At 32.5% G+C, this 22,985-nt stretch overlaps 5 protein-coding genes across 5 annotated transcripts; 3 read left to right on the forward strand and 2 right to left on the reverse strand.

Annotated features, from left to right (window-relative positions):
* The first annotated feature begins 56 nt into the window (after nucleotides 1-56).
* Nucleotides 57-2,662, forward strand: LOC126834585 (uncharacterized). The gene is made up of 7 exons (XM_050566616.1): nucleotides 57-399; nucleotides 502-822; nucleotides 891-1,098; nucleotides 1,167-1,313; nucleotides 1,573-1,816; nucleotides 1,891-2,193; nucleotides 2,292-2,662. The coding sequence occupies exons 1-7, from the start codon at nucleotides 308-310 to the stop codon at nucleotides 2,441-2,443; spliced, it is 1,467 nt and encodes a 488-aa protein (XP_050422573.1). The 5' UTR covers nucleotides 57-307; the 3' UTR covers nucleotides 2,444-2,662.
* LOC126834574 (microprocessor complex subunit DGCR8-like) lies at nucleotides 2,631-6,633 on the reverse strand. Its single transcript, XM_050566606.1, has 11 exons — nucleotides 6,346-6,633; nucleotides 5,173-5,245; nucleotides 4,945-5,090; nucleotides 4,772-4,874; nucleotides 4,623-4,698; nucleotides 4,430-4,548; nucleotides 4,225-4,365; nucleotides 3,865-4,076; nucleotides 3,674-3,774; nucleotides 3,411-3,582; nucleotides 2,631-3,086 (listed from the first exon to the last, which is right to left on the reverse strand). Exons 1-11 carry the CDS (start codon nucleotides 6,457-6,459, stop codon nucleotides 2,874-2,876), a joined length of 1,470 nt encoding a protein of 489 aa, XP_050422563.1. The 5' UTR covers nucleotides 6,460-6,633; the 3' UTR covers nucleotides 2,631-2,873.
* Nucleotides 6,634-6,836: 203 nt separating this feature from the next.
* On the forward strand, nucleotides 6,837-8,504 carry LOC126844432 (partner of Y14 and mago). The gene is made up of 2 exons (XM_050582667.1): nucleotides 6,837-7,674; nucleotides 7,748-8,504. Exons 1-2 carry the CDS (start codon nucleotides 7,121-7,123, stop codon nucleotides 8,259-8,261), a joined length of 1,068 nt encoding a protein of 355 aa, XP_050438624.1. The 5' UTR covers nucleotides 6,837-7,120; the 3' UTR covers nucleotides 8,262-8,504.
* A 1,028-nt stretch (nucleotides 8,505-9,532) lies between these two features.
* LOC126833687 (bis(5'-nucleosyl)-tetraphosphatase [asymmetrical]) lies at nucleotides 9,533-10,423 on the reverse strand. The gene is made up of 3 exons (XM_050565166.1): nucleotides 10,196-10,423; nucleotides 9,958-10,073; nucleotides 9,533-9,884 (listed from the first exon to the last, which is right to left on the reverse strand). The coding sequence occupies exons 1-3, from the start codon at nucleotides 10,311-10,313 to the stop codon at nucleotides 9,669-9,671; spliced, it is 450 nt and encodes a 149-aa protein (XP_050421123.1). The 5' UTR covers nucleotides 10,314-10,423; the 3' UTR covers nucleotides 9,533-9,668.
* A 1,804-nt stretch (nucleotides 10,424-12,227) lies between these two features.
* On the forward strand, nucleotides 12,228-14,772 carry LOC126835128 (uncharacterized). Its single transcript, XM_050567417.1, has 12 exons — nucleotides 12,228-12,310; nucleotides 12,512-12,578; nucleotides 12,652-12,681; nucleotides 12,764-12,793; nucleotides 12,913-12,966; nucleotides 13,330-13,359; nucleotides 13,452-13,478; nucleotides 13,667-13,717; nucleotides 13,841-13,885; nucleotides 13,954-13,992; nucleotides 14,060-14,149; nucleotides 14,239-14,772. The coding sequence occupies exons 2-12, from the start codon at nucleotides 12,518-12,520 to the stop codon at nucleotides 14,463-14,465; spliced, it is 684 nt and encodes a 227-aa protein (XP_050423374.1). The 5' UTR covers nucleotides 12,228-12,310; nucleotides 12,512-12,517; the 3' UTR covers nucleotides 14,466-14,772.
* The last annotated feature ends 8,213 nt before the right edge of the window (nucleotides 14,773-22,985 follow it).

Here is a 22,985-nt window from a genome sequence, read left to right on the forward strand (position 1 = left end):
GTCACGGGCCGCCGTCGGACCTCTGGCGTTATCACCGTGTAACCACAACCATTTACGATTGTTCGCACATCAGTGTATAATAACACTTTATTATTGTTGAAATTTAATAATAACATCATCGTTAATCGTAGACGAGCGTGTTGTAAACCGACACAGTATTTTGTTATTCGTATGTGCGTGTGTGTGTGTGCATTAACCAGCCGATAATATTATTAAATAAAGGAAAAGAATATTTCGGCCGACCGATGTTGGGCCTAGTCCGCGTTGCTTCGGCGAGTCGGCTGCCTTGATTGAATCGTATATTGACATGAATAACAGAAATGAACCCAACGAACCTGGCACCAGCCGTGGACCCGCCGATCAAAACCCAGCCGATTGTCCAAAAAAAGAAGCATCCAGGTACATCCTACATACTACTCACTGTGTACTACACTTGGTTGATATATTTTTTTTTAATTCGTTAGATAATCTAAATATCTGTAAATTCGTTTTTTCTACTAGGCTAAACAACAATGTAGTAAACGGCTACGGCGACACACAGTGCTGTGCCAACTGCGATAGCGCTGCACGACGGGACCACATGATTGCCGCCAGTCTGGTGTACTGCGATCAGGAAGAGAGCGATACGGACGATGACTGTTGTTATTACAGGTACCGGGGCGACAGACGGGAGCCGGCCGTCGACGATAGGTTACGGGTGGACGATAGAAGTGCATCGCCCTTGATGGACTACCTCGAGATGGATTTCGATCCTGAACCCACGGTCGAAAACGAATCTGAAAACGAAGAGCTCGACGCACCCGACCCAGTCGCCCATCAAACGTAACAGTCGATGATTACATATTTGCTAAAATGGACTTTCATTTATGTTTATACATTTTTTTTTGTAGAAATCCAATGATTGATTCCGACGTACCGATGCCGAGCTGTTCGGGTGTTAGTAGCGTGAAAGAATGTAATAACTGTGAGAACAAAAACAGTATGAACAATTCTAACATTTCGCAACCGACCGCTAGCTCGAGTTTACAGTTTACCGATATCTACAACAACATCAAAGAAGAACGCAACGGATGTATTAGGCGTAATGCAGACGCTATGGTAAAACAAAATCAACGATTTTCAATCTAAATTTGTACATAGATTCATTTAATATTGTGTGTCATTAGGAGGTTTGCCAAAACATGAAGAGAATGCGAGTAGACGATTTGGGTTGGGTGAAAGAAATGGTCTGGTCTGAAAAAGAAGCAGCCCAACGGCAAGTGAGCCAAATCGGAGTGTCAGCCTGTGGGGCCACCGCTGTTATAAATGCTCTCGTATGTGGAATCGTTTTATATTATGCTAACAATAATAAATTAGTAGTATTCATGACCTACACTAAGTTCTTCTAAAACGTTCTGGTTGGAACAAAGTTCCTTATTTTTATTATGTACACCCTTAATAGAATGGAGGGTGTACGGAATTGAAAACATATCGTCAGCCTAATTCTCGTCTGACGTCGTTACCTCGAAATCATTTTTTTTTTAACAGTCTTAACGTTTATTGGTTTAATTTTTTTTTTTGTCACATTTTTAGTTGGCTTTACGGATACCGTTTAGTACAGACCGCGTTGTCAGGACTATAAGTACACGTTTACGTAACGAGACAGGACCGTTAGTGTCCTATCTAGAGTCTCGTTCCGTGGCCGGTTGTATGGCCGAAGATCTTGTTAGAACGTTGGAGACCGCAACGGATTCTCTAGTCAGTGCCAGATTTTTCGCCACCAACCCCATAATGGACGTTCCGTTGGCCACCTGGTTGGCTGGTTGGATAAAAAAAGGTAAAACGGTAGAAAAAATTCATACTTCCTTTTTGTTTTTATACCCTAAAATTGCAATTACCTACTTATTTCAGGCGCCGTGCCAATATTGACGTTGAACCTTCAACGAGGAGTGAAATCTCTCGTACCGGACAGTTGGCATCATCAAATGGTGTACGGCGTCTCTTACAACCCTTTACGGCCCGACGAGTGTGCTCAGATTTACATGTCCAATCCTCTCACTATGGCGTCTGTAGAATCTTTGCGTCCACAGCTGTTCTCTCCCTCGTTGTTGATGGTACGAAGGACGGACGTTCTATCCAGATGGACACCACACACAGATCTCATGTCTTTGGCTTCGCATCCCGATCCTTGTTGGCACGCATATAACGTATTAGGTAAGTCGTCCACGCCGCATTGTCGCTGCACTTTTCTCTGTAAGATTTTCTCTGCTCGAGAGGAAAACGTGACGTGTAATAATTGGTGTTTTTTTAAGGACAAGTAGTAAATCTCATTAGAGAAGAACAAGAAGGTGTCCAATTTACCAAACACATTGTGATCCCGGCCAGCTATAAGAGCGGTATAACGTTAGCTTTACAAACGGCGTCAAATTATAGCCATGAATTGAAATCTGTGCCAGAACTGTAGATACCAAAAAAAAAGTTATATATATTGGCAATAATTGACCAGATTTCAACTAAATACACTATGGTGCAACCGCAATATGCAATTATAATTAGTTATAATTATTTTTGTGTCATACTATTCTTATATTTTTTAAATAGTTGTGTATAATAATAATTGTTAATCAACCAAAGTTTTTAGACCACGACAGTCACTTATTATTATAATTATTATTATTGACTTAAAAAAAATGTGTATAAAAAAAATATAGAAATATATATAATAATAATATAGAAACTCAGAAATACTCTTGCTTTCTGTGTCGTTTTAATATTATAATATTAACTGAGATTCACTGTGATTTTGTAAAATAAATAAAAAAACTAAACAATCAAAAAAAGTATGTACGCTTTGAAAGGACAAAAATGATGTCATTTCAAATTCAAAACAAACGTTACGAGTCACATTTGTTTAGATTTTTTCCATCTCTTTCCAACTTGGTCATTTCTTCTTTTAGTTTGTTCAAGATATCTAGATTGGGTTCGCTGTTCTGCTTTGGACTAGTGCAACCGGGTTCGTCGAGTTTTTTTTCAGAACCGCTACCAAAATTCTGATAGTTGTACAATCTCAATAAAGAACCAAACGCGTTGATGTGGGGATGTAAAACCTGCAACACGACATCGGCATAAGCATTTTAATCGTTGTAATTATAAAAGATTTAATAATTTTGCTTCAAACACATCGATGGTAACACGGCAAAGGGGTCAAGGCGATATTTTTAGTTTTTCATAGAGAAATATAAATCATACTTCACACTCTTTTTAATCACGATATTTTTTCAACACAATCTTAATTGTGTTACATATTAGTTATTTATATAATTGATTGTGTGTTGTATTTTTTTTTTTTTTAGGAAAATTATGGAAATTTTAAAGCCTAAATATTATATTTTACCTTTCCATGCAAAAATAGAATTATTGTAAGAAAATACCTTTAACAAGGCTTGTGCGCCTTTCTGGCGACCCTCGCGCTTGTTTTTACATATAACAGTGGCCGTGTGTTCTTTGACAGACATTGTGCACCGATAAAATATTTCCGAATCCGAACCACAGCCGTGCATTCTGTCCATCTGACAATCTATGGTCGTGTCTTCTCCGAAATTCCTACGAGCGGAGTAATTAATTTTTTTTTAACCGACATGGAATAAAAATAGTAACCCCCCCCCCTCCCAATAAATAACAAACGCGACAGTACCTCTTTACACACATTTGAAGCATGTCGTAAGGCATAGTTTCGGCGGCTTGTGCACAAAATTCCGATATCCTGGAGTCTTTGATGTTGAGATCGTCGAATAGCTAAGTACAGACGCCAACAAAATAATCAAGGATTATAGTAGTACCCCCAACAGCTATTTAGTACGTCCTATCTATCGTAAGTATACTTACGGATGCGCCGCTGAAATTATTGCTGCTGCCCTGTCGCTCGCTCATCGCGTGCCGTTTGTTCATCTGGATACGGTCTTTGACCGAAGGCAATAATATCTCGAGGGTGGCTCTGGCGGCGTCGAGTTTGGCTTGTTTTTTACTGGAACCTATCCCGACGCCGTACTGCATGCCGTCCAACACTACGGTGGCCAAATACGGGTATCTCGCGTTTTCTAATGCAAACATTTACAATTATTAAACACAATATTTACCTTAGTATTACGCAAACGACCGTTTTATAAAGTAGTTGTCGAGTTTTAAAATGGTTTTTTTTTTAAAGAGAAACACTAGTGGCCAATTTCAATAAGAGTTTTATATTACCAAGCTCTTTGAACTCGTACGACGGCTGTGTCTTCAACACCCTTTGAATGTACTCGTGTAGAATGCTAACGTAACTTTTACCGTTCAAATTGATTATCCATTGGTCGTCGGATTTAGGCGTAACCGCTCCACTGATTTTATCTGAAATCATTTTCTTCAATTTTAAAGAAAAACCAAACCAACAATGTTAAATCAATGATTGTACCAATCGTGTTTTGCACGGGAAAAGATATCAGTTGAGATTTGTCTTTGACTTTCGGCAAATCTCTACGCCTTCGATCGGCTTTGAGCATCCGAATGTATTCACGACGTTTATCCCAGGAACTAAAACAACAGATAAGAGATTTTTTTGTTTGTTACTTTGTTTAATCGTAGATTTTTTAAACATATGTACACACCTGAAACGCATGAACTTAATATTTCTAAACCGAAATATTTTCTTGCAATATTCTCGATATTCTTCATGACTCAATGCTGCACACAACAATGTTAAAAATAACTACATAGACTAAATGTTGGATATTTACTTTAACAAAAAAAAATATACTTTTGGGTTTTTCGTCGTCATCTTCGCTATTTAACGGACACAATTTGTTTAGCCTTTCTTTGTAGTCCAGGCAAGGTATATTTGTTACGGGAATTTGATGGTTCTGCAATGAATGTGTGTCTTTTTTTTACTGACCGAACTGCATAAAAGATTAAAATCAAACAAGTACCCACTTTGAGACTATTAACGCCGAGAAAGTACGGTTTGGAAAACGTGCAGACTCTAGTTTCTTCGTGTAAATAAACCGGTAAACCGCTGCCATGGTATATCTTTGTCCATCCGTCCGGTAAAACGTCTCCACTGTACGAGTCGACGAGTTCTAGAAAAATACACGGCAATTTTTCATCACTACAGATTAAATTTTGTTTTTACGTTGAAAATACAAGTTCAAAAAAATTTACCGTCTAAAACAAACGTTTCGACTTCCTTGTAAGAAATCTCAGATTCCATAAATTCTTCTTTAGTTACCAGTGTCTAAAATCAAGTTTATTAGTTACAATAAAATAATAACAAACAAGAGTTAGTAGGAAAACAATTTTCCTAAAAAATTTGTATTTAATTTTAATATTTTAATTGGTTTTCACGTTGCTCAAGTTCAAGTCGCGTCTCAAAAAGTAATATATTTTTTAACCGTCCTCTCGCCGATATACCGTTTTGGACCTTTACATATTATAATAATAAGATGGTAAAAACTATTAAAAGTAAATACATTTTTAGATGATAAGTGTGTAAAATCAATTTTAAAAAAGTATTATCGTATTTCATTTGTTTTTTAAGTCGAGCACAATTTTCTTGGTATTTAACTGGTCAACTGGGAAATTTATATCAGGGTAAAATAGAATGGTTTTCATTACTGCCTAAATAAATATAAATAGAAAAACGAGAAAAACTTATAATCGTAAGTTATGCATATTAATTAAGTTGTACCTGCGACTGATTTCAAATATTAATATGAACGTAATAAATTAAATATTTTCTATTCAGAAGACTTAATATAATTTGGTGTTATAAATAGTGTAATCTATTTAAAATACCAAAATTATTTAATCAGAGTTAATTCTATTTATTATTCGAAAAATAAGTAGATATCAAAGTATTAATTATAATTAACTAAAAGTATTATTATTATGTCTTTATCCTGGTATTACTTTAATGTTATGGCGATAACTAAACAAAACTTTTCAAAGGTCTATTAATGTCTGATCTAGTAAATATTTGTTTGTCAATTTTAAAAGATACGCTGTATATTATTAACTACCAATTGTATATGTAAATCTGAACTATTTTTTTAATGTTTTATTACTATTATCATAATTATTATTTTTTTAATTCTCTTATTTTAATGTTTGTGATATTAGCAGTAGTAGTTTAATTGCCTACTAAAATCAAATATTGTGTTTTATTGAAAATATCGACGTTCAATACTACTTTTAATTATTATTTTTCTTGTATTAATAAACTATTGTCATTCAATCGATTGTGCATGCCGTGTTGTACTGGCGACTCGCTTTATATTATTTTATTAATAATGAAACATAAAAAGTTAACAGAGATGTATTAAAATTTTCGTTTACCGTTTGCTCGTAAATACTAGGAGGACTGTTTGGCCATTCGATGATATTTTCTTTTTTAATATTATCCGCGGCTTCCGTTTTGACCGTATTTTGTTTTTCTTCGATTTGCGACATTATTATTTTGTTCACAATCGTTTTTTCCCTCTAAAGTCCACGACAATGGTAAATTAATTTTTTTTACATTCAATTACTAATATTTAATATCGCATTGACAGCAGTTTTCATCGGCATTTAAATTTCAGAGAACATATTTAAATTTTAATAATTTTTACATTATTAAATAATAATAATTTGTAAAAAAAACAATCGCGATAGGAGGCGTAGATAATATTTGGAAAATTGATAAGCGCGACTTTACAACGTCTTTGGCGGCGCCAAAACAAAGGTCGGCCGCTCGGTTTTTCCATACTCTTTGGACGGCGACGCGGTGCCGACGGTGATAAGGGTTTTTTCTCCGAGGACCGCACACACACGCTACTACACAACGTCGCCAAGCCGTGGTTTTTTTTTTTTTTTCGACGATGACGGAAACGCGCGTGGTGTCCTAATATCGTGTGATCGTTATTGTTTTATTTCAGTAGAATAATATATTATTACTTATATTTTCAACGCACGATTATCGTTGCTATTCGCTTCGCGTCGTCGGCTATTGTCGTTGTGTAGTGTCGTTGCTCGCGTTTTCAATTATTATTGTTATTCTTCTGCAAATCCCGGCCACGACTCGCCGCCGTCCGCGTGTGTGTGTGTGTCGCTTAGGTAGGTAGGTAAGTAGCAAATGGCCCATCAGTATTTGGACCAAAATTCCGCTATTTCCCGAGACGATAAAGGTTACTTCGTTCCAGCTACACAGCGGCCCGACGGCACTTGGCGCAAGGAACGCCGGCTCAAGGAGAACTACATTCCCCAGGACGAAGTGGCGTTGTACGAGTCCAAAGGCAAGAAGTTCGTGGCCGCCAACAAGTCCAACAAGCTACCTCCGGGCGCGCCCATCCCGGCCGTTGCGCCGAACCAGCGCAAGAACGTGCTCACCGAAAAGCGGCAGCAGCAGCAGCAGCAGCCTAGCAAACCGGATAACAGCGTCGTCGTCGTCGTCATGCCGGTCGTTCAGAAGCCGAAAGAAAAACCCAAGGCGGCCGAGAAGAATGCCGCCGAAGAGCCGGGCACCGATCCCGTCAAGAGGGTGAGGAACTTGAAGAAAAAGTTGAAGAACATCGAAGAGCTCGAGGTGAAGGTCGAGGAAGGTGTGGCCATCGACGCGGACCAACGCAAGAAGATTGCCAAGAAGCATTTGGTTCTCAAGGAAATCGCCACTCTCGAAGCCGTCATTAAGTGAGTATCGTCGTCGTCGCTATACCTTTGTTGTTTCATTTTGATTGACCTTTTGTTTAACCCCCGTCCATAGGTTGCTGTATCCCGAACCGCCGAAAGAATCGAAGAAAGACAATAAGAAGGACGCCAAAAAAGGTGGTCAAAAAGATACTAAAAAACCACAACAACAACAGCAACCGTTAAAAGAAGTGAAAAATAATACTAAACAAAACAAGGTCGTCGAAAAAAAATCCACTCCAGTATTGAGCAACGGTAACCAGGCCAAGAAGGTGGACAAAAAAACCGCTCCTGCGCCGCCACTGCAGCCCGCTGCGAATACAACGACTAAAAAGACTGAAAAGAACGTAAAAGCTGAGGTCAAACCCAAAGCCGAAGCCAAACCCAAAGCAAAGGCTGTTCCCGTCGTTGAGATATCGGTTGAGGCGGCCAAGCGAATTAGGAATCTTAAGAAAAAGTTGAAGGTCATTGACGAGTTGGAACTTAAGGTTGCCAAAGGTGAAAAAATCGATAAGGACCAACGAGTGAAAATATCGAAAAAAGCCGAGGTATTAGCAGAAATCCGTTCTTTGGAGAGCGGCGGAAAGTAATACTACGAGAGTTATTACAAGAGATTAATCATTTATTGTCTGTTAAGAAAATATGTTTGAATAAATAATCATATTGATTTGATTTTAATATACTAATATTGTAAAATGTTGTTTTTGGAACTCGAGCAAGTAATTCTATTTTCTTTTAATCGGCGTTCAATGCTATTTTTTAAAAAAATGTTCTATTAAAATTAATATAATTGGCTTTAAACAATTAAATAAAATATACGTTTCATAACAATGCGTTTGACTTTATTTTTCGAGATTGTGTGGTGTAATAAGGTTAGACTAGTGATTAGGAAATGGATGTTGAAATATGACAGAATTCCTAGTTCTAATAATATGTTAGACTCAAATTATGATAATTATTTAAAATAACTGGTAACCGAATACTTCATTACTTATAAACTTGATATACTTACTACAACTATTAATTTTTTTTTAATTTAATACTTTTTTTTTTATAAAAATAATTATATTGTAAAAACATAGACATTGTGTTGGTAACTTTTATTGGTAATTAAACTTTTACCACCAAAAGTTATCAACACTTGATTCTGTCTTATGTTTTTAAATAATAATTATTCTATTATCGAAAAAGACAATTGCAATTTGGCAGGTAGAAGACTTAATCCACTAAAACGTCATGTAAGAATCAAATAATTTGTATGTTTAAATTAATTGAACCAAGTAAATTTAAAATTCAGAATTAAAAGAAAAAAATTGAATTTTAATATGTTTCAAAGAGTTTATTAAATAAAATGTACTAAATTAGTTAGTCGGTGAATATTTTTTTACCATTTAAGTCACTTGGCAAATTCATGTGGTATTATCTTTGTTTAAAAATGTTGTTAGTTTTGTAACAAGACGTTGATTTAAGTAACACGTAGAAGAGAAGTACATTAGATTGCACAAGTATTAGTTTCCGACACGACTTATTGACTATTGCTGTTAAAGTTGTGTCAAGACCAGACTTCTAATTATTCCCTTACGTATCTCGTCCAATAAACGAAGCTGCCCGCAAAGGATTATTGAAACGGTAGTAGTGAACTCTACATGCTGGGCACTGCCACCTTAGCAGGTCTCCTTATTAGAATTTTTAAAACAATAACTATTTTGATATTAACACAGCAATATATAAATGTTTTATGTCAAAACAATTATTCGACTTTGTTGCGTTGGCAGAAATTTATTTTAACAAATTTGAATAATTGTGCAACGGTAAGAAATGATAAGAGAGTTAGAAATAATTAAATAACTTCACGTTTGGATTTGTTTAACATATCGATTTATTTTTATAGAGCACTCTAATGATATTAAACTGGCTAAATGAATTGGAATTCGTAACTTAAGATTAAAACAATATTATAGGTAATATTTATAACAAATCATTTTGTTATAAATAAGTCAACATGTCGGTTGATCGTTCTTTGTTAAATACTGATCGCATTGATCGAATAACGATTGCATTTCGGGATATTGAGCTAGTCTTTTTGCGTCTTCCACCGCCAACCATTTAAAATCTTGATGTTCGTCGGACAATATCACCGGCGTGTTCGGATTGAGCAAATGCGCTGCCCAATACGTGACTGTCTTGACGTAATCTTTCTTGTCCGGTTCGTACTGAAACATTGACGGCAATGTTAAAACCGTAGTCGAATTTAAAACAAAATATTATCATGTTTAGATTACGTACTTGCAACACTTGTTTGAAATTTGGATCGACGAGCAAATCCGATACTCCGATTCCGGCTTCTTCTTGGGTTTCGCGCAGGGCCGCATCTAAAGCCGTCTCGCCATTCTCTAAATGACCTAAATATATCATTGAATAGTTTTAATTAAAATCAATACATTAATTATTCGTCGTTCGGGTTGAATACTAAATAACGCGGAACTCGTGCTGCGGTTTAAGAAAAATAAATCAGGTAGGTAACCTTTTGGCGGAGTCCAATGGTGGTTTTCATACGACGCTTGCAGTAGTAAATATTGGATTTTCTCTTCGATTTTCCTGTATATAATAAATCCGGCGGCACTTCTAATCTGTTTCGACATATTATTGTCTGGTAGAGAAAAGCAACTGGCCGGTAAAATCCAGTCAAAAAAAAAATATCACCGTTAACGCTATGTTGTTGATTTCTGAATTTTGCATGTTTCGGCCGTTTTCTTATCAAAACGCGCTTAACACAGTTACCACAGTAACCAACATTTGGCTTATCAATATTTATTGTTATACCGCGGTAACCGTTTCTCGGAATTCCTACTCTCCTTGTAATCCTATCGGCACGTCAAGATTCGGCGACAATAATAATTATTAATTACCTATTTCAAGTAACCATTATTGTATTATTATTTATATATTATGTATTAAACCATTAACATCAGCTAAGATCTATAAAGATAGAGATTAAGATTGACAGTAATAATAACAATAATGGGGAACTGCCCAACCATAGGAAACGGTCTAAACTTATCAGTGCACTTTACACTTAGTAAGTACCTAGATAAAATATAATATTAAATTATATAATCTAATAAACATTATTAAAATTGTTTCAGTTAATTAAATTAAAATTTGGAATAAAATCGCAATTGACTTAAATTGATTAAATACAAGATGTTTTTGTCAATCCGTGAAAATTATGGGGACTTATGTCATGAATAAAATCCAAGAAAAAATGAGTATACTACATTACATTGATCGCCTTGCACGTGAAAAAAATGTCCAGTTGTTAAAACAAATTAAAATATATGCTGTTATTATTATTATCAACGCAGCTGTATACGAACAATTAATTGCGAAATATTCTAATTTGTTCTGTAAACTATTGTTATCGTCGCAGCTGTGTATCGAAAAAAAATTTTGTCTACCTACACATTTTTTTCAGAAAATTGTCAATGCCCTATTCTAGAACTACATTCGGTCTAATTTTCAGACCCAAAGCCCTAATAAAATAGCGAAAAAGCACATAAAATATTGAATCATCTACATTGTAAATTAAGTGTATTATGTACAAACGGCTGATGTTCAAAGCACATCGCCCCCAAGTTGTATCTACTTAAATTGGAAGTTTTGTCTTTTTTGGATGTTTACATATTACATTTAGCTTATGTATAAGAACATACAAACATAAAATTGATACCGAGTCATCAGATAAAGTCTAGAATTATATTATCGCTACAAAAATGTCAAACAAACAGCGTAAATGTATTTAAATTTTCGAAAATAGTCCATTTCAGGCTGCTTTCCCAATCTAAACTTTATCTACATAAAAATAAAAAAGGAGAAAACTTTTAGATCATTTTACACGGGGAACAACTTACTTTTGTAGGAAATATATTGTCCTAAGTATATTTAAATAATTTATAATTTATTCGGTATATTTTTCAATAATTTTCAAATGCACTAGAGATTTTTGAAAAAATTGTATATACCTATTATATAGGTCTGTTCTAGATCCACATTGGGTTTAATTTTTAGATTTGAAATTTTAAATTTCACCTAAAAAGAGCGAAATAATGAATAAATGTCCACCCCTTCTAGGGGAAAGGGTTTAATATGATAATTATATTCGGGTTGTCAACGTTTATAGGTACGACTATATTTAAAGAATATTCCACACAAATACTACTCTAAATAATCAAACACTAAGTTGAAAAATATGCACATTTTTTGGGCGTTTTTCTCCACTTTAAAGGGGGGAATTATTTTAATTTTTGGCCTATCTAAGTCGGTCCAGTGGCTTAGAAGATATCGCGGGTCCAGATTCAGACACAAATAAAAAACATCACTGTAAATAGAAGCTAAAAATAAAAACACATAATTAAAAACGTATAGCTGACAAGTACTTAACACTGCGTCAGAATGTAATGTAAATATCAGGTATTAAAATAATCATCTGTCTAAACAATATAACTAAGGCTTCCCGCATGATTTATTTAGATTTTACAGTTTTGGGTCAACATAAAAGCCCGTCGAAAAATCTCAAGAAATCATTTTAAAACGGTGACTTTTAAATAGATGAACTTCTTCTATAATTGCAATAACTTATGTAAGTATTACAATAGAATTATTAGGATTTTCATTCATTTTTAATAGGTCTTCTCGACTTACTATTTGTATATGTATGTATGTATGTATCTAGTTGGACTTGCGATGACTTCTTAACCGCTATGCCAATAATTGTTTATGAATAGCACACTAATATTGAAAAAATAGTATAATATACTTAAACATCAACTATTACTTGCAGATAAAAATGAAACTCTTCTTTATTTTAATATTATATGCCTTTGCAAATGTTTTGACCGTTGACGTGGGTAATTATTTAATTTTTACACTTACCACCTAATTAAAGTAGTAGAAAAAAATTCGATTTTTTTTTCTTTACAGCTAACTATAAGGAAAACGTTTTCGTGGCAAGTAAGTAACATTTCATTCTTATAAATAAACTCTTTATGTTTTTGAATTTTACTGTTTTTTTTTTTTAAATCATTTTTTACAGACTTGTACACCGAGCAGGCTTTAAATGCAGGTAAAATATTCTCATTCCATTCAGACCTACTTTCTTCTCCTCAAATTTGGACTTATATCGTTCATATAATTCTATTTGAGACTTTTTGTATTTTCCCCACCATTATTTGTTTTTTATAGGTGTTTTACCGGAAATAATTAAAGGAGTTGTTTGTGGAAATCGACACACAATGGGTAATCCTAATTAACCAATACAAATACAAATATTTGATAAAATAATATGACAATAATATTTATTCTATACGAATTCATCAGTGATGTAAATTTTGTATTTTACTCTATAATCTGAACGACTCCTCTTTTAACAATGATTTTATTTCTTTCAAACTCATCTAATCATGTTTTATACTACTTGGTAGATCTACTTCAATTCAGCTATTTAATCATTATACAGAATGATATGTTGAACGCAAGCCACTATCTTTATCAGTAAAGAGTTACAATTTTGGAGTTTTTCTTGTTGAAAACATTTCAGTTAATGCTATTTTAAATATATTTGATAATATTAAAATGTTTGGTAAAATATGTTTATTTCAGGGGAATTGGCTATTATGTTCGTTGTACCGGGTAATAATTTTCTTTGCGGTTTATTGGATTATTTTCGCGTAGTTTTTTTTAATAAATATATTAAGTACAAAAAGTTTTTGTTTTAAATTTAGAACGTGCAGATCCCGACCATCTAGTCGGTAAGTACCGTTTTTAAATTTCAAATTTACAATACTTTACACTATGTCACTTGTAAAATATGTAACTTGTACATTCGGCCATTCATGGCACAATGACACATGCATAGAGTATAAACAGAAAATTACATATTGATTTATATTTACACATGAAAATATATACATTAAATTAATATTGTTTTGAATTTTAGAATGCACAAGACTTCAAGTTGATCTGAGGAAGGAAATACACGTTGCTTTTTGTAAGAATAAAACTTACCTTATCCCTTATCGAAATTAATAATTACTTAGTTAGCTAGATTTTATTAATTATTTATAATTATGGTTATTCAATGGTAGTAATTTTCTATTTTAAATGGTTGCAGACAATCTCCAAGTGACGCAGGCCAAGAAGCCTGTCCCAAACAGAAGTAATTACTCGTTTATCGAATTATTGTAAATAGCCCTTATGGCTTGTAATTTATGTTTTATATTTTAGTTTCATATATTCTCAAGAACCCTTCTGTCAAAGGCCTAAGTAATCACTAATTTACTCGACTGTTGTAATCAAACTTTAGTTTTACACAAATATTAATTTTTTGCAGATTTTGAAAATGCTGATTTGTTACATTTTGGAGCTATCCGAAGAAAGTTGACTCAAGACGTTATAAAATCTGTAGTCATCGATACATCAAGTAAGTATTCATTTGTTTTAGCATTAGTAAGTTATGAAGTACAGGTATGCTTGTACAGTAAAGGAAAATATTTTTTTATTCGTTTAAAGTTAAAAAGGAAACACAATTGGCTTTTGAAAAGTATTGTTTACTAATGGGATTGATCAGCTGCACAGAAGGCCGAGATTATTTCATAATAGACGCAGTAATCAATGATGATGAGGAATGTGTCTTAACTAACTACAACAAAGTTAAGATCACATACCACTCCGTCGAGCAAATTGTGGAACATGTAAAAATATTAAGACAACAGGCAAACCTTCTTTCTCGGTCATAGAGTGAATGAGTAAAATTAGAAAAGTATTTTTTTTTGTAAAAAAGAAAAACATGGTAAATAAAAACGTTAAGAAATGTTAAAAAAATCTACTGTGTCAAAACTAATTGTATGATACCCAAATCGCTATTGTAAAAAAAGTAAGTTTTTTTTATTATTCCCTGTATTCTTCAGGTATGACACGTTAACCAGAAATCTTAGGGATTACTAATGAAAAAATATATACCACTATTATTGTTTTATTTAAATAATTGTCGCATTCTGCACTAGTATCCAAATTGTCAATATATTAAATGTATTTTATAACAAACAGTTTTGCTCACGATTCAATAAATATATTTTTTTGTAAGACAAAATAATGAAATAGACTAAATGACACACACTGGATTGATTGATTGAGCGAGTTAGTTGTACTTGTCAGAGTTGTCGACAGTATTGCAGTTTTTATTCTCTCCTGGCAAGTTTATTAGTGTACAGGGTGTCTCAAAAAGAATGGTAGGATTTCAAACGGCTGTAGGTTGTGAAGGATTGGACCTACAGCGCTCTGACAGAGCTTGAATAAAAGAGGAAGTTGTCTAGTTTCGAATGACTGCCACTAGATGTCTCTGCCTCTAGATTTTTCACAGTCGTTTGTCAGTCATTCGAAACTTGACAGCTCCTTCTTTCATTCAAGCCCTACCAGAGCGCTGTAGGTCCAACAGTCCACAACCTACAGCCGTTTGAAACCCCGCCATTCTTTTTGAGACACCCTGTATAATATTATTAGTAATATTTATTCCTGTCAAAATGATTATTTATCAACTATAGCAATATTAACTATATGTGTTTGCATGTGCATTGTGCTATGCTAACCATAGTCTACTACTCATCAGCTAAAAAGTTTCTGGGCCACATGCGTTTAAGTCTCCTTGTGGGGTCACCCGGAAGGGGATTTTTTGTATAGCTCCGAGATTAGAGCATTTAATTGGAGACGGAAGTGTTAATTAAGTTTTTTGTGGTGTTATTAGGTAACTTTGCTAACCAAAGTTATGTGTAGGTCTGTAGGAAGAGTGTCGTTTGTAATTTCTGAATATCTTGTCTAGGCAAGATAATTTATTTTTAGGAATTAAAGTGTCTTGAGTATTGTATAGTCGATAGTTTTACGAGCAAATTAAAAACTTGGAACTCACTCTGTGTCAGACAACTGTAAATATGAAATTATATTTTTAAAAACAAACCATTTGTGTAAACAAAATAACTACAGCGCCCTTGCATAGTTAATTTAAACTTACCGTTTTGGTCGACATAAAACCCCACGGAATATCTCAAGAAATAATTTTACAACAGTTACTTTAAACATCCAAAATTGGTCAACTGATGTAAGTAATACAATCAAACTTATATATTATTTTCCAGTCCGACTTGCGATGAGTTCTTAACCACTAGGTCAACTTTTTTATAAATTGCACACAAATATCGCAGAAATTGTAAAAAAAAAAAAATAATAACTTGCTGTTAACTATTTCTTGCAGATAAAAATGAAACTCTTCTTTATTTTAACTTCTTTATGTGCCTTTGAAAATGTTTTGGCCGTCGACATAGGTAATTATTTAATCTTTACATATTGTACTACCTATATAAAGTGGTAAAAAAAATGTTAACACTCAACTTTCTTTGCAGTGGAGTATAAAAAAAACGTTTTCGTGGCAAGTAAGTTAATTTGTTTTCTTAAAAATAAACTGTTTTAAAATTGTGTTTTTTTTTTACAGACTTGTACATCGAGCAGGCTCTTTATGCAGGTAAAATATTTTTAATCCTTTCAGACCTTATTTTTTTTGAATTGGTGTTTATAAATTTTGTATTACCGAGCATCTTTGAGAGTTTACATATACAAAAGAATAAGGTCAGACAAATATTAAAGAACATAGCAAAGGGATACACCACAGTGTTCCTCGGGGCGGACTATTTGATAAACGGCATTACTTTGTGTTTAAATAGAACAAATAATGAATTCATTTAATAAAACAGTGTTTCATGTGGAAAATATAAATTCAAAGTTTCAACATCACTTTATTTTTTCATGGAAAAAATGATCGAAATCGCGATAAATCTTTGGTGATTATCTCTTGTATTTATCATGTACATATAATTTGTAGTAATCATTAAATATGTAACAGCCAATCGATAAAAATGATTTAATCAAAAAGTACAATAATATGTTCTTTGGACTTGAAGGAGTTAAAATTCATATTATACTGATCAATTTTAGACTAATATATTGATATAGATAGTTGGTTGTTTTCTGATTATTGAGTGAATAAATAATTGAAAATCGTTACTTTTTGTTATCTGTTCGGATAAAGAGTTCACAAACCAATGTTCCAAAAACTATGTAAATACTTAATTTATGAAATTAAGACACTAATTTTATATGTAAAAAAATACAATTTTGGATTGTTTCTTGTTGAAAACATTTCAGTTAATGCTATTTTATAATATTAACTAATGTCTTTATTTCAGGGGAATTGGCTATTATGTTCGTTGTACCGGGTAATAATTTTCTTTGTGGTTTATAGAATTATTTTTGCATAGCTGTTTGTTAAAATATTATGTTTAAATGGTTTTTGTATAATTTAGAACGTGCAGATCCTGGCCATCTAGACGGTAAGCACTTAAATAAATTTCAAATTTATATTACTTTACACAAAGTCACTTATATATTGATTCCTAACCCCAGAAAATATATATGTTAAATTGAAGTTGTTTTGAATTTCAGAATGCAAAACACTTCAAAATAGTTTGATAAAGGAAATACATGTTGCCTTCCGTAGGAATAACATTTAAAAATTGTTTGCTAACCCTTATCAAAATTGATACTGCCTTAGACTAAAACGAAAACCATTGAAATTAGATTTGAGGTTAAATTCAATTCAATATAACAATTCGAGACAATGTACAATAACCTGTATATTCAACCGTGATATTGATCATATTTTATTTGATTAACAATAATTAATTTCAGTTTAAGGTAGAATGATGTAGATAAATACTAGATTTTAGCTAAGTCTAGAGGCCAATTGGTACATCCCAACAAGTATCAATTTTAGTTTTTAAGTTTAGATGAACATATTTTTGTGAAATATTGTGCAGATTTTAAGTCGTTAGTGAAATAACAAAAAATATTCAATTCAAATTTACATGTAGCTTACACCTGACTGAAATAATAATTTATTACATACAAATGCAAATGAGGCAGTACTCGTATCAAAAATAGTTTGAAATGCAAACATGTAGCCAGAGAAAAAAAATGTTCAAAATTATAGTAGCTTTGTTAATTTCATCTATGCACATACAATCAAAGAAAGAAGATGGAGACTAATTGGACATACTTTAAGACACGAGGAGCAACTACACCACAGAATATTGGAAGGACAAATAGAAGCCAAGATAGGCAGAGGACGTCCTAGAACAACGCGAATCAAAAAAGTTATTAAAGATGCCGGACTGAGAACCTACAGGGAACTGAAGAGAACGGCCACTAACAGAGAAGAGTGGAGGGAGTATGGAAGAATGCTGTATAAACCCCAACCTTAAGGGTTGGTTACTTAAAATAGAAATAAAAATTTTAAAAACAATGTTCTATATTAAAATTACAAATAAAATATAATATATGATGGTTTTTGAATACTTTTATGTTAATATTGTTAAGTTTTTTCTTGATTGTTATAAATAATATTATAATGGCTATGTCTGAGTTATCTATCTTTAATATATATATATAAGCTAAGTAGTTCTGCCTGATTCATAATCAACGCACAGCCTAAACTATGATAGCTATCGACTTGAAATTTTCAGGGTGTGTTTATATCATAGTCTTGGCGTGCACTAAGAAAGAATTTTGATTTCTGGATTACTTTTTTTTTTTAAGGGGTTGAAATGGGCAAAAAATAATTTTATATTTATGTAACTATGTACCTACTACTTGAAAATGCAATTTATAAAATAATATATTTACTGATAATGTATTTAGAGTGGTTTAACTCTCTCTAAGTATTCGTTCACATCTAAATGTTTTTTTCATAGTGTTAATTTTTTTATATTTAATGAACTTCTCCAAAAAACTGCTGTAAATAGCTTTTCTGAAGGAGCTTGTTTTTTATTGGTATTTTTGAGTGTAGAAGAGGTCGAAGCATATCTAGTCGACAGTTGAGTGTTTTGTCTTTTAATTAATGTCGTGACCAGGTTAGGAGCTCGTTTAATATTAAGCCTAAATATTTGATTTGAGAGCACTGGGAAATGGGAGTTTCGTTTAAGGACACAGTGTGGCGTGAGCTGATTTAATTTCGTTTAATTTAATTTTACAATTTTTTAGCCTGGTATCTAGTGAGTCCAGGTATATATATTATATTATATTGTATATGTAGTGAGAGAGCGAGAGTTGCGGAAAAACATATTCTGGCTGGCCACAATCTCATTGGTATTGGGTTGGCTTAAATAAGATTTATGTAAGAACAATTCAGAGTACGAAAATTAATCCTACATATTTTAATATGAAAAGTGCTTTGATTTCATATTACTTTTCAGCACGTTATCGTGTGCTAAATTCCATGTTTGTAAAATTGTTTTTGTGGTTGTGTATTGATTTAGGAATGTGTTTTTGCGTGGGCTGTTACTCATATGTTATTCACTACGATACGAACCCGAGCAAAAAAAAAAAAATGTCAAAAACAACGATAAATAATTCTGTTTTTTACACCCAATACTTCATATGGTAACCTAAATTTGGGCCTCTGGTTGAACAGTTCTGCACACGTTGGAAAAAAAAACGTTTTAGAAAGAATAAAAAAAAAAATTCATAGGTATATTCTTTAAATATTTATTAGGTATATCGTAGGTATCCAGTAAAAAACTAATTTTTGTATGGTGTTATTAGGATTTTGAGAAATAGGCTGGAGGACTATCGTTAGTGATAGAAATTATAAATGTTTTAGCTTCGATGCGGAGCTGAGAAGGCATTGTTTTTACAATGATGTGTTTTATTTTTTTATTTTATTTTTGTGTCTGGACCCACGATATCTCGTAAACCGCTGAACCGATTTCTTCGTATAGCAACTCTATAGATCAGAAATCATACCTAGAAGGTGCCTTAACGGGCCAAAAATTTAAAAAAAGTTACCCCATCCCCATCAAATTCGAGAAAAACACGTAATAAATTTACAAATTTTTCAACTTAAAATTACGATGCTCTATAACTTTTTTAAAAAATAGTTGAAAATGTTACAAATTTATATGAATTGTTCTTCAAACACAGTACTATCGATAAACGTTAACAAACCAAAAAAATATCATAAAACCTTTCCCCTAGAAGGGATAGAATTTTTTTCTTTATTTCCCTTTTTCGAGCAAAGTTTTAGAGATTTAGATCTGAAAATTAGACCGAAGATAGATCTAAAATGGAACTATAACATATACAATTTTCTCAAAAATCTGTGGTAAATTTTTTTTTTTTATTAAGGAAAATCCCCAAAAATAGGGTAAATTTACACTTTATTCGTAGTCAGTTTCTAGGTGTGCTATGTGTGTGTGTGAATCAACAGTCAACAAGTAATAAAAATATTTTCATTATATTACTATGTATGGGTAACTATGGCAACACATTTTTATAGACAGACGATCAACCCTTATCGTATCCACCCTGCTCAAGACTAAATATTAAATTTTAAGTACATTATTGCTGGTCCCACGATATCTTCTAAACCGCTATAACTGGTTTGAACATACTATCCACAGATTCGCATCGAAGCGTTTATTTAAAAGTGATTTTATCACTTTCAGTTATAATAAAATCTGTAGACCTGTGACCCCTCCGTCCCCACTATGCCCCGACCCCACTGTACTGGCTTTTTTTTGTTTAAATTTTAGACACTTAAAATAATATAGTAGATCGATATATTTTAATACTTTTCTAATATAATACTCTTCTGATATGTGAATCTCTCCATCTCTACCTATATCGCTGATTAGGCTAGGTATCTAGCAGCTTACTGATAATGCATTGGTACATTAAGTGCTTAATATATTTAGTCCACGTAATATAATCAATCAATTACTTGGATTTTTGGTGATTATTTCCATTTGTATGCTACGTATATCATTTTATAGATGAAAAATCAAACATCAATTTGATCCAAGTGAAACTTGAGGGCTACATTAAAAAACACGCCGGAACAGTATTTTCTATTTTAAATAAAGGAAGTTATTTTGTCAACCAATTTGTGGACTTATGGTTAAGTGCTTAGCCCTAAAGTCGACTTGAGAATTGGGTAAATTATTTTTTGATATTAAAATAAATCTACCTAAAAAAAAATATTGTCCAATCTGGGAGTAGACTTATTAGTATAAACGAAAAAGCTACGTTATTTAGTTTCATACATTAGTACAGTTATTTATAAAAAATAGTATATTCGCATAATAATAGTTTATTCCGAAGTATGTATTATTTTTTACATTGGGTTGTAATAATTTTATGGCATAGGAGATAATTTATATAATAATAGAATTTATATTGAACAAGAAGATTTAAAAAACTGGTTGAGTGAATGTTAATAGCTGATGGGTTGAAATCTTCTCTTCATTTTAACTCATCGTGATTTGCTGTCTCACCTTTCAGCAACGAACGGACAAATTGCTCTACACTATTGTGATCAACTGAAATGTATAAATTCTCACATTAAAATAAAATATTGTATTCGCTTCACACTTTCAATGGAATTTTTTAAAAAGTTTTTAATGATAACAGCTTTAGCTAAATCAAGAATTTTATTTATCACAGTATATATAGTTTTTAAGTATACAAAGGTTGGCCGATAAAGAATGAGACTATTTTTTAAAAAAAAAAGTCGAATTTGCCTTGTAGATTGATGATTACTCTAATTCAAATAGGAACAGAGTTGCTTGTTGAGTTGTTTCATTTATATTACATCAAGTATTTTAAGACCTATGTTGAAAAACTTACTTTTTTGTAAGTTTGTGAGTTAACGAAGGGTTTTTGTTGGGATATCTTTATTTTTTTTTCCACATGAATATATTATGTGAATGTAAAATGTAGCACCTACTTGCAAATTAAATAATAATTGCATAACATAATCAGACTAGGTGCAACAATACCAAATAAAAACACAAAATACCCCGCACACAAAAATCACCGGCAAGTATCTCGAGACCTCAGAAAAGTTACTATTTTGCTTGTAACTATGAAAGTATTCAACCAATCTATATGTTTTTTTGGAATATCAGATCACCACAACTTTCCTAATCTACTGATATCTCATATGATCAATTCTGTTCTACCACTGGATTAAATAAAGTATAACAAACTCTAGCACAATGTAATAACTATAAGACACATTGTCAAATTGCCAGTACATACACTGTTTTAGATCATTGGTAAGTTTTTAAGAAATCATTTCTATTGTAATGCTACATAAATTTTGAATTGCGCCTATTGTTAAAGCTATTGTCATTGAGCATATATTGCTTACAATATATACTCAATGCTATTATTGACTAGTCCCGCTTAAATCAAGTGATTCGTTTAAGCTCTAAAAAAATGTCAGCTACCCTATCAACCAGACACAACCCCCAAGTAATTTTTATTGAAATTTTAACGAAGCTTTAAGAGATTTTAAAAAGTTTAAGCTTCCTTAGCACCCACCACTAGTTACTTCAATATAGATTTCTCAACATACCATTTAAAAATCGAACTGAATTTTCGGCATCTGAATCCGGAATACCAAGTGCTTTGAAATGTGTTTTTGTCAATTCTCGTGTTACTAATTTATCTGGATTATTGTTCTTAATAGCCACATATATATCTACTAGAACCTCCATAAAATCCTGAAATGTATTATCAAATATTACGCCTATATTTTTGTTATCGTAGTACATTTTTTTTCTATTTATAAAAATATCATAAATCGTTTTTATTAGTGTTATAACAAAAACTAATAATTATTTTAGCAAATTTTAGACAATTGCTATAAAAAATATTACCCGCTCTGTAATTTCAACTGTCTGTTGGAATAATAGCAAAACAAAAAAACCTCATCAATATTGTGCTTTATAGAAAATACGTTATTGGTGTTACAGACAAAACTGAATAATTATGTTTAAAAAAAGGTACCTGCTCTCTAAACATTTCAAACAATGTTCTCAATACTGTCCATTCTGTCGATGTCTGTTGGATAAATATTATTGAACACAGGAAAAAGACCATCTTGAAGTTCATGTTGCTGTAAAATATGACTTTCTACTCTTTCAAATAAGTAAGACCATTAAACGCGATACTCGTCTGATATATTTTGGTATTTTGTTAGCGAATTTTACACTTGCATGTTTTTGCAGCGGTTACCTCTCCCCGCTGTCTATTTGTTTAACGTCAATAAAAAAAAAAAAACTCGAGAAGTAGATGTATTTTATTCTAAAAAGATTATTAACAGTCATTATTTAACTTGCGAATTTTTTTTTTTAAGCCAAATAAACGCA

Source organism: Adelges cooleyi, unplaced genomic scaffold (assembly GCF_023614345.1).
Source record: "Adelges cooleyi isolate 19-005CV unplaced genomic scaffold, UGA_ACOO_1.1 ACOO_flye_CR_arks_rails_tigmint_CR_PRNA_1, whole genome shotgun sequence".
Taxonomy (NCBI): domain Eukaryota; kingdom Metazoa; phylum Arthropoda; class Insecta; order Hemiptera; family Adelgidae; genus Adelges; species Adelges cooleyi.

What these genes read in the sequence shown, in the direction of transcription:
- LOC126834585 (XM_050566616.1), top strand. Translation starts at nt 308, where the DNA reads ATGAATAACAGAAATGAACCCAACGAACCTGGCACCAGCCGTGGACCC. An exon ending in GACCCAGTCGCCCATCAAAC is followed by an intron (nt 823 to 890) that starts GTAACAGTCGAT and finishes TTTTTTTTGTAG; the next exon opens with AAATCCAATGATTGATTCCG. An exon ending in GGCGTAATGCAGACGCTATG is followed by an intron (nt 1,099 to 1,166) that starts GTAAAACAAAAT and finishes GTGTGTCATTAG; the next exon opens with GAGGTTTGCCAAAACATGAA.
- LOC126834574 (XM_050566606.1), bottom strand. Translation starts at nt 6,459, where the DNA reads ATGTCGCAAATCGAAGAAAAACAAAATACGGTCAAAACGGAAGCCGCG. An exon ending in CTAGTATTTACGAGCAAACG is followed by an intron (nt 5,246 to 6,345) that starts GTAAACGAAAAT and finishes ACTTGATTTTAG; the next exon opens with ACACTGGTAACTAAAGAAGA. An exon ending in TGACGACGAAAAACCCAAAA is followed by an intron (nt 4,699 to 4,771) that starts GTATATTTTTTT and finishes TGTTGTGTGCAG; the next exon opens with CATTGAGTCATGAAGAATAT.
- LOC126844432 (XM_050582667.1), top strand. Translation starts at nt 7,121, where the DNA reads ATGGCCCATCAGTATTTGGACCAAAATTCCGCTATTTCCCGAGACGAT. An exon ending in ACTCTCGAAGCCGTCATTAA is followed by an intron (nt 7,675 to 7,747) that starts GTGAGTATCGTC and finishes CCCCGTCCATAG; the next exon opens with GTTGCTGTATCCCGAACCGC.
- LOC126833687 (XM_050565166.1), bottom strand. Translation starts at nt 10,313, where the DNA reads ATGTCGAAACAGATTAGAAGTGCCGCCGGATTTATTATATACAGGAAA. An exon ending in CCATTGGACTCCGCCAAAAG is followed by an intron (nt 10,074 to 10,195) that starts GTTACCTACCTG and finishes TGATATATTTAG; the next exon opens with GTCATTTAGAGAATGGCGAG. An exon ending in ATTTCAAACAAGTGTTGCAA is followed by an intron (nt 9,885 to 9,957) that starts GTACGTAATCTA and finishes TCAATGTTTCAG; the next exon opens with TACGAACCGGACAAGAAAGA.
- LOC126835128 (XM_050567417.1), top strand. Translation starts at nt 12,518, where the DNA reads ATGAAACTCTTCTTTATTTTAATATTATATGCCTTTGCAAATGTTTTG. An exon ending in GGAAATACACGTTGCTTTTT is followed by an intron (nt 13,718 to 13,840) that starts GTAAGAATAAAA and finishes AAATGGTTGCAG; the next exon opens with ACAATCTCCAAGTGACGCAG. An exon ending in CCCTTCTGTCAAAGGCCTAA is followed by an intron (nt 13,993 to 14,059) that starts GTAATCACTAAT and finishes AATTTTTTGCAG; the next exon opens with ATTTTGAAAATGCTGATTTG.